The sequence below is a fragment of the Egretta garzetta genome, unplaced genomic scaffold (assembly GCF_000687185.1).
Source record: "Egretta garzetta isolate BGI_Z169 unplaced genomic scaffold, ASM68718v1 scaffold503, whole genome shotgun sequence".
Lineage (NCBI taxonomy): Eukaryota > Metazoa > Chordata > Aves > Pelecaniformes > Ardeidae > Egretta > Egretta garzetta.
Genome location: NW_009259107.1, coordinates 1,312,302 through 1,322,566, shown reverse-complemented (window position 1 = coordinate 1,322,566; position 10,265 = coordinate 1,312,302). Strand labels below are relative to the sequence as shown.

The following is a 10,265-nucleotide window of genomic DNA, read 5'->3' as shown; positions in this document are numbered from 1 at the left end:
GCTCCGTGGTATCGGAAATGCTCCTATGCAGTTGACAGAACTGACACAAGACCTCTGAGAGATCAGCATCCTTCAGGAGCAGCAGCTGGAGACCACAATATTTTCAAGCATCTCAGATGACACCAGATGTCTGTGGGCAAAGAACTGAATAAAGTTTTAGGTGTTTACTTTAGGGTGAGCTGAATGACTCTAGGATCTATAGAGTACATTTATTGATTATAATGGAAGCTTAGACATTAGGCTTAAATGTAGTCTACACACAGGCAGCTTCTCAGTGTCGGGATGGCAAACCAGATGGAGAGAACTGTGTTCCAAGGAACATCTGTGGAAGAAAAATGCTTTTATTTCTATTTACATTTATGCAAAGATAACTGATGTATTTTTACTTGTAGATATCCTAAATTCCCTTGCTCTTCTTATGAAGAGAGTGAATTTGTCAAGGACGTAAAATACCAAATGTGAGTTCAACTAAGGGGTTACATGGTAATTTCCAGACTAGTGATCTACCTGTATCTTCATGAGCAAGAGTCTGGGAAAAGCTGTGAAATCAAATTCAAGAACCAACTGAAATTTTCACTTCTTCACTGGAAGAAGTCAAATTAAGTGTGACTTAGTAGCAGAAAACTTCCAATACACCCCCCTCCCCCCAAACATCAGGGAGAACAGCACGTTCAGTGCTCATGGAGAAAAGGAATTAATTTTACATGAACTAGGTTCTTCATGCAACCACTGTTGCCTGTAGTATTTCTACAGCAGCTGATTCTAATGACTGTTAGATAGAAGCAGTAATTAATTCCAGGGTTACTAATTACCTGTCCCACGTGACAGTTGTTATCTAACCAAGTTTGATGTAACTGGCAGAGATAGATGAGGGCACAATTTGACCATAGACACTTCAGTCGTTCTGTTGTGACTAAGTCCCAGAAAGCATTACAACTTAACAAAAACTCCTGGGGAGAACAAAGTATTTTTCATGTTGCCTCTGTGAAATACAGCTTCGCTCCAGGGACCTTTGATTCTCTTTTGCCTTTGTATACGTATAAGTAAAATGCAAATAATGCAAGATCATTTAATACAGCACCAAGTCATAAGCAAAGCTGTGAAATTGCTGCTGTTCAATGGCAATGGATGGTAGATGTTGCCAGGAACTATATCCAGTGTCCACTTTCTTCCACCTTGGAAGAAAGTGACTGCACTTCCATTCACAGTTCAGTTGCTTGTGTCAGACTTAGGTCCACCACTCTGTAAAATGGGAGAAAGAGAGAGAAACTGTACCAAACATCCCACTCACTAGTAGAGATCTAACCGGAATTCAGAAGCAGCAATGGCACTGAGAGAGGACAAGAGCAGAGAGACTTCTCAGAGATTTACTTTGGTCTTTCGCACATCAGTTACCATTTGGCCAGCCGAGAGCAGCCCCTGACAGCCCTCTCGCAGCCTGCCAGACAAATGTAACACAGAAACTGAAAACAGTAAGCATCTTAAATGAAAGTCAACGACCATTAACTCGTTAAGTCAGATTAAGTCTGCACAGAATTGTCAGAATAAATTGTGTGTGGAGGAGATTCAAAGATGTAATTAAGGTATTTGTAAAAAGGGCAGGAGGAATTACTGGTCACCAGGATACAAGCCTTTTTTCCTCTTACCCAGGCCCTTCTAAACAAGGGGACGGCTTTAGATAAAGCAAAGTGAGTGTATATAAGGGGTCAAGATCTAGGCTAAGATGGAATACTATAGTAAGAAATGTGTGTTGGACTTAAACTAGCACAGCTTTTTTCACACCAATTAGGACCACTCACTCCCCTCATCTGACTCTCTTGAGAGCATTTGCCAGCTCCAACTCTGTCCGTTCCACGACTTATGGCAACACTATTTTTGTTGTAATACTTCCAAAAATGCTCTTTTGTTAGAAGAACATATTTGCTTATAAAATAGCTGTGCCTATATGCTGTATGCAGTCATAACTGTGTCCCCTACTAGTGACAACACTGTAACTTCAGTTTTAAAACAGAGACTGATGTTGACTTTGCTTTAGATAGAGGACAAGAATGCCTAGGGAAAATTGTGGCCATTATACAAACAAATATGGTACGCTCCAGCAAAATGTCGATGAGAAGCATCATTCTGCTAAATGAAGATGCTCAATTTTTACTCTGGAAACTGTATACAACTCTCTCCATGAACCTATGGAGACTTTAAACCTACTTTGTTGCTTGATGTTTGTATTTGAAGTAACAAGGTCAACCCTAATGAGACTCCTCATGTTCCTTGTATTTTCAGTGAACAGTTATACATTGTTGATAAATTTTTCCTCTTCACTCACAAAAGAAAACCAATCCATGTTATGCAATGTCTCTTAAGATATCTCTTAATTCTACACTGATAGTTTGCTGTTTCAAATCTCTCTTAGAACTAGGAACAGCAGTCGCTCCATATTGCTGATATTAACATTCTTGATTTAATTTTGTAGGGATTTGAGTGACTCAGCATCACATTCCTCATGATTAGGAAACGTTTTGCAATTCTACTTTACGATGTATCAATAAAATTTTATCTTTCCCTTAATGTGCCCTTCTGAGATGAGCGTGCCATAAACCACATTCATGGACTGCTGATTTAGCCATAGTTCTCTCGCTGATTTTTCCCATTGCTCAAGACACTTATCATTAATGTAAACCCCATCAACACTTACTCCCACCTCAGCTAAGAATCTGACTGAAAAGCAAAGACTGGAATCAATTTCTAATTTAGGAATAAAATAACTGCTTGGGAAGAAAATTAAGAGAGAAAAAAATAATCAACAGCAACAGCCGTTGCAATTACTGCGTGAAATTAAGAACTTCACAAATGCGAGAAGTACAGATGATAGCTTAGTTAAGATGGTCAGACGTTCTAGTTAAAAAATACTGGAGTTGTTCCTCCTAAATTTTTGTACCAGTTTAATCAAAGCCAATGCAGACATATGAGTGCACCTGCCCCCTTCTTTTGCCCAAAGAGTCAGATATTGCTTCTGTCTCTGTTTCATTGTGCAGTTAAGTGGCTGATCTGTCTTAGTACGTTTTCAGCATCCTGTTGTTCTAACTTATCTCCAGAGCACCTGAGCCGAATAGAAAATACAAAAGGGGAAGCAAAGAGAGGTGCTAGTGGGTGCTGGGTAAAGCCAGGAGAAAGCAAGTTCAAGGCAAATTAAAAGAAATTGATGCAAATATATTGTGGGGTGAACTGGGCTGGATGTGAAGTTTAGCAGGACACAGGAAAGACTTGAACTTCAGCCCCTGCTCCCAGGGACTTCTACATAATTCTCAATCACTGTATAATGACAAACAACAACTTATTGACAGCAATCTATTTCAGGTAAAGAGGGCTGTGCAAAGGCAAAGCTATGGCTTTGAATCTTCCCAGGCAGGGAAGGGCACTGAGCCAAGACTCCCATACTTTGAACAAGCGCTCTAACACCGACCTAAAGAAGAAAAAAAGAATGTGCTGCCAGTTTTGAAAGCGGTTATACGTATTATGGAAAGCCAAATCTGAACTCTAGAAGCTACTTAAGATCTCAGAAGAGAAAGAGAGGCAGGAATACCTAGTTTGGATCATCCTAGCAGGACCCATGCTCTGAGCTGCTTTGCCCTACCAAGACTGAGGTGCTTTCTGGACATGCTGAAGACTTTCTGTTACTTTGGGAACTTTGAAGTTCAACATTAAAGGAAATATGGTAACTTTAATGGACAGTTGAGTTGAGATGTTGAGTATTTAATTTGGATTTATGTGTCTGCAATTCCCCAAGTAATTTCCTTTGCATCTCAGTTCATGACCATACAGGAAGTCTACTTTAAATTCTTTGGATCTTTGATCAACTGAGACTGCAATTGTTCCTATGCTTTTTTAGGCTTCGGATTGGCAGCCTCCCATGTAGTCAGATATCCATGAGGTTTACTGGTGTTTCTGAGCCAGTTTTCAGAACAGGCACCATATATCCTATATACTGATGATGAATAATAGAGATATATAGGCCTATTTTCACTTTGAAGAAGGTCTAAGGTTAAAAATACCAGAATTTGCTTTATGTAACAGACCAAGAATTAAATTCAGGGTCTTTCCCGTATGCTAACAGCAACAACACATAGAAGATTCACTCATTGGCTCATTTACCAAGACACATTGTCTCGATTGTTTGTGCCTTTCACAAGAAAAATAGAACTTCGATCCTGATATATTCAGAAAAAAAAAAAAAAAAAGGATGAAAAATCTTTTTTGGAAATAATACTAAAAATATTCGGACAGCCAAGCAGAAAATCCAGCATTTAATTTTAAAATAAAGATAGAATTTAAAGGAAGTTGAACTTAAATTTTATTTAGTATTCCCATTCACGTAGCATTCTTCCAGTGATAACATTTATGAGTTAAACTGTATTCCAATATTGGTGAAATAATGTATTTTTTCTTGTCTTGCAGAAGAAACACTCCAAGGTCAGCAACTTAATTCAAGGTCAAAATTTCTCCTGACTCTTGTTCTCTTCATATAGGAGCTGGTTTAAAACACTGCTCTGTTTGAGAGCTTTTAGATTGGATATATCTTCACTTACAACAGGGATGTCTTCACTTTGATTCTCAGTTACCAGATCTTCACTGTCTGACAGCGTACACAGGAGTGTATCATTTTCATAGGTAGGAAAATAATACCTGAAAGCAACAGGGCATAATTACTAGATAGTCACATATTTAGTTTGAAAGAGGCAGAGCATATTTTATTGCATTAGATTTTAAAAAAGGAAAAATGAGAAAGTCTGGTTGTCTGGAATGAGAGTAAACGGCCCACCCAAAAATCAACTGGTGTGTGTATCTTAGAAGAGTCATACAGAAGAGTTGGCAGCAGACAAATCCTTCCCCAGATTTCTTCACCTGTGTGTTGTCACAACTGAGGCTACAGATCCAGATTTGTCCCACAACAAATGCTGAACTGAGATGTTTGAGCTAGAACACTCCCTGTGCTTTACTGCTCATGGCATCATCCCACTTACAATCCAAATCAGTGTTACATTACGCGCTCTCTCTATTTGCTGTGGGGAAAACTAAGGGTGAACAACCAACTTGTTTTGATGCCTAAAGTTAGGTAGACGTTATGCATATATCTATATTAGACTTGCAAAAGAAGGGGTTTGGCTTGATTCTAGAACTATATGCCCCAAGCGTATGTTTACTAGCAATGAAATATGTGCCAGATGCCCATCCCAGGCATGATCTGTGTCTGTGTAGAGAGCTAATGGCTGGAAGAATCTCGTGCCTACAAGCAAGGCATCTGAGATGTCACTTGGGTGCACAGATTCAACTTTGGTTCCACCAGGAGGGAAAGTGCTCTGAGTGCACCACATATGCCTTTCACCATTCACCACACCACTGCAAATACGGGCAAAAGACAATTTTGGAACAATAAACTTCTCTAGCATGCTGACTTGACAGTGCAGACACAATTTATGGGGCTAGTGCATCCTGGACGTAACTAGAAGAGCAGTATCATGCGCTCATTTTAGCTTCAGACAGTACAAGGATTTAGAATTCTGAGTAGTTTTCAGACCACTTATTATTTTATACTGGGCCAGTAGAGATGGGGAGCTCAGGGCACTGTTGCACTGGCAAAACCCAGAAGTTTCAACCTCTTGTTTTACAGGCATTATCAAATAACAGTATAAATGCTGGAAGAAACATGTGTGCCCTTACTGTGGTTGATCCCATGTAGACCTGGCTGGCAGGAATGTAATGTGTTTGGTCTCTTCCATATGACTTATCAACGTTCCTTTAGACTGAAATTTCTCCTGGCAGTTGTAACAACGACAATGATGGATTTCTCTTCGGATGAAGTTCACTAGCTTTACTTGCTGATAGAAGTTCAGACCTGGAAGAGATGGTAGCAAACAAGCACTTGAAGAACATGAGACTTAATTTTACAAATGCTTTCTTGGATTAAGCCTAAAGACTGATTAAGGGTTTACTGAAGACCAGCACTGCCTGAATGCTGTAACTTAGCAAATTAACTGAACAAATGCTTTTTCACAGCTGCAGGGGAACTAGCCCTTCTTTTAATGTAAAAATTGCAACCGCCTTGCTTCCTCTCAGTCTACAGCAGAAAGCAAACGTTGGCCAAAACTCAGCTTAGAGCACAGCCTTCTAACTTGCAAGCAAGTCTTAACAGGAATAACAACAACAACAATAATAATAGTAAAAAAATAAAAATAATAATTCTTCCAGAGCTCCAGCAGCCAGACCTGGGACTCATAGAGTGGGTACTTGTAGAAGCTACTCTGCCACAGAAGCCAATGGTTTTAAAGAAAATATCACACATCCTTGGCACTAACAACAGTTCCAGAAAAATAAAGTGTTCTCGGTGTTCTTTTGTAAGCTGGCAGAAACAGTTTCCACAATGGAAAAGTTAAATATCTGAACAAAAATAAAATTGATACTGTTGTTTTCCCCTATTCTTATGATGTGGTTTTCTCCACACTAGTGGCGAATGCTGACAATTATAACATCTCTTACTCACCATGCTCTGACTTTATTTTAGGAAAGTCAAATTCATGTGATTTCTGGAGAATAAAAACAAAGGAAAGCATAAGATATTTTATTTCCACTGCTTCTACCATTCCAACTTAAAAACAGCTCAAATATTCATAGACTGACAGAGACATATGCATGTAGACATGCAAACACTAATACATGAAACAACCCCCCCAAAGCTGTGTTTCACCAGAAACTTTTGTATTCTGTTAAACTGCAATACTCCTGTTAAACAGTTTATTAAAACAGAAACAGAGATGCTAACTATTTGTCCTGGTTTCGGCTGGGATAGAGTTAATTTTCTTTCCACTAGCTGGCATAGTGCTGTATATTAGATCAAGTCACTATAATATTAAAGGCGCTACCTCTTTATTGTCTGTACACTCACGAGGAATAGCTAGTCATACTCTCTCATGTCCTCTGCATATCTCAGAGAACAGATGCTAGAGATGCATGCAGTACTTTAGTTCTGCGCTAAAGAGGGCATTCTGATGCAGCAGCTGATTTGATCTTAACTCAGATGCTACAACCTTACTTTTTAATTCCAAAGTGACGAAAGAACTGATATCCAAAACAAGTCTTACCTGCATGTGAAGATACAACTTTTCTGTAGTGTCTGCTTGTTGTTCACAGAACAGGCAAACGGCACACACGGGATGCTCTTCCCAGTCAGACCAGTCTCTTATGATTAAGAGTTAAAAAGATTCATTTAGTTTTGGAAAAGGGAAGAGATATTTTGTGAAAGGGCACTTTAGATTCTGCAGTCACAGCACTAGAACTAAATCCAGAGAAACTGAATACTTTAAAGGGGTGGAAGAGACAGTATGGATTTACAGCTGGGTACATGATTAGATGACAGTCTAAAAAAATTACAGTCTAAATTACAGTCAGGTTTACAGCCTAAAAAAAATCACAAATCCAAAATAACTGAGCAGTTACTGTTGTGCAATTCCTGTGCAGACAGGCAGTTAGTCCTACTTGAATTTGCCTGCACTAACAAACAGGACCTTAATTTCAGTTCCTATCCAGTTTGGCAAGTCATCAAATAGCGTGTTCAGGGTTTATTTTTATAAGGTCTTTTAAAATTCTTTTATACCTTTCTAATCTTTCAATACACCAGCCAAAGCCATAATCATCAGGCACAGTTCACTCTGTTATTTACTTATCAGATATTATTCCTGAGACACTAATTTATTCTACATTTAGACGTACACACAGAGAATACTTTACCAACACATCTATTTAGAACTTCAACGCTGCTGGGAGATAGAAATATTATTGCAACCAGGTATAATCAAATAAAATTAAGCTCAAGTCACAGACAGAAGCAGGAAGGTCAGGAGCCCTGATACCCACAAATTACTTCCCGCTTATTCGATTCTCTATGGCCAAGGAAGCCACCTCTGCAGTGATCTGAGGGCCTGGACCACAGAAGAATACAGAGGAGAGGTGGATGTTGCCCTCACTCAGCACTGTTGAAGAGTTTCCTTCGAAATCCTGCTATCAGACTTTTTCATACCATTTCTTTCTCATGCTGACATTTTTGATGCTTACTCTTGATTTTTGAATTTGAGCAAAAGCCGTTAACTGTTTTTTAGTACACAGGTAAAAAAAAACAAACCAAAAATGTTTTGCCTACATCATCACAAACCCCAAAGGCTGTTGTTTGAGCTATATGCCAACGAAAAATAAGCTTGTGGTTGAAATACGAAGTTTACAGCCCTCATAGTGGAGAAGTGTCTTTGATGGCAACAATTTGGAGTTGATTTGATTGGCTTAAATGAATTTTAACTGTGTACTAACTGTGCATAGCCTTTTCCCTGTAACTACTTTCAACAATAACCATCTTGCAAGTCTTTATAATGGGCACATAAGTAACTCTTACTCTTCTATGTTATCTAGTAATTCCCGGTCGTCCTCTGACTGCACTTCCTCCCAGGACTTTCCAAATTCCTGAGGAGAAAAAAAAAGAAAAGAAGAAGAAAAAACATTCCCTGATTCACACCACATTTTATGTATCAACAGAATGAACATCTGGGAAGTAACAACACCTTCTTTTGGATCACCTTGGCATCTCAGTGAATTAAAGGTAGTCATACAACACTGCTTTAGTAATAATTTTTAAAATATCAATTTGTTTTGTCTTTTAATTGGGCATTCCCCACCCTATGTCCGGAAAGAAGATGATTTGGCACAGAGCTCTCAAGAAGAGGATCCAAGCTCTGTGTAAAACCAGAGTGTTGCAATACTACCAAGATGTTCCCGAGGTGGGTACGTTACCACTGTCTCGACTTTGCCATCACACTTACTCAAGCCAACCTGCCTACCTTTGCTCTTCATGCAGCATACGCTGCTGAAACAATGCAGCTATCAGACCTGAGACTTTAGTTGGCATAGCTACACCAGTCAGCGCTCGTACCTTGTACAAGGTTATGCCAGTAACAACACACGGTGTAAACCCAGCTGGAGAGCGCTCCAGAAAGGCAGTGTGAGCCAGGGCATAGATCTCTGAGCTAGACTCCAGCTTCTCTTCCATCCTCTTCTCAGACGTGAATGAAAGCACATCTATTCATGGTGTTCTATTCTTCCTTTTACTTTTTGTGTTGTTTATTTATATCTTAAAGACCTTCAGCACAAAGTACATCACAATACATTTGTGCAGTGTTCAGCACAATGGTGAGCACTCTCAGCGTGACTGTGATATAAATAACAGGCAATGAAAAGCTGAAGTACTCTACTGAAATACCAGCACTGATCTTTAGCTAGTGTTTTTCTTTTCTCTGATTCTTCCTGCCTTTAAAAATAAACGAGAGCAAACTAACCAGTAATCAAAATAGTATTTTTGAATTCACACTTTTGATGGCTGTGAAGGATTCACAAAGATCATAGTTGATGATCTGGTCTCCGTTAAAAAAAAAAAAAGAAAAGACAGCTGATAAGTTTATTCTTTCATTCAGATATTCCTTCTGATAAATATATTTAACAGCATTCTTAGTAACAAGTGTTATTATTGCCTTTATGTTTGTTTGTAAAAAGAAGGGAAAGGTATCCATCATTTAACAATCTAATGAGAATTTTCAAAACTGTTAGCGTCTATCAGGTAAGTGATAAACAAACGTCTCTAGACAGCTCTAAACATAATGTGATCAGATATTATGGAGCGAAAATTCAGTAATTAATTCAGTGATGCTATGTGGTAGTGTGTAAACTCTCTGAGTTACAGGGGAGACTCATTAATGTCACCATGACTGTGAGATAACATGAAGCCATTAACACCTCTCGCCACATGTTCTCCCAGCTGCACACTAGTTTCCTATGGCTGATAATGTTAACACCTTAATGAGAGGATAGCGGCTCACAACCACTGCAAAATGAAGACGAATGCTCACAATTTTTCCCCTTACCAGCCTGAAGTATATGTGCACAAGAGTATGTTCAAAACAGCAGCCAATATTAAGCTTCAGCTTTTAATTAGAGGTGAAAGGGGAAAACCATGCACAAGCTTTGTTATTGTTGCTGTTTCTTCATGGTGTTTCTGCCAAGAAGGCAGAGAAAGGTCTTGTCAGAGGTCTCCATTTCCCTCATCTATTTATATTCAGAGGAGCAAAAAAAAGGAAAAAGGAAAGAGCTAATCAGGTCTTGTATCACTAGAAAATTGCACAGTGACTGGAACTAGGGACACTGATGAAAGTGCTGAGAGACTGAAGCTGAGCAAT

At 39.0% G+C, this 10,265-nt stretch overlaps 1 protein-coding gene across 1 annotated transcript in view; it reads right to left on the bottom strand.

Annotated features, from left to right (window-relative positions):
• Positions 1 to 4,456: 4,456 nt before the first annotated feature.
• ZNF277 (zinc finger protein 277) overlaps positions 4,457 to 10,265 on the bottom strand; it is a 32,517-nt gene continuing 26,708 nt past the window's right edge. The window contains exons 8-12 of the mRNA XM_009635336.2: positions 8,435 to 8,502; positions 7,134 to 7,230; positions 6,536 to 6,578; positions 5,716 to 5,890; positions 4,457 to 4,680 (exon numbers count right to left, since the gene is read on the bottom strand). Of these exons, the coding sequence (XP_009633631.2) occupies positions 4,488 to 4,680; positions 5,716 to 5,890; positions 6,536 to 6,578; positions 7,134 to 7,230; positions 8,435 to 8,502 (576 nt within the window). The 3' untranslated portion in view covers positions 4,457 to 4,487. The remainder of the gene's footprint in view (positions 4,681 to 5,715; positions 5,891 to 6,535; positions 6,579 to 7,133; positions 7,231 to 8,434; positions 8,503 to 10,265) is intronic.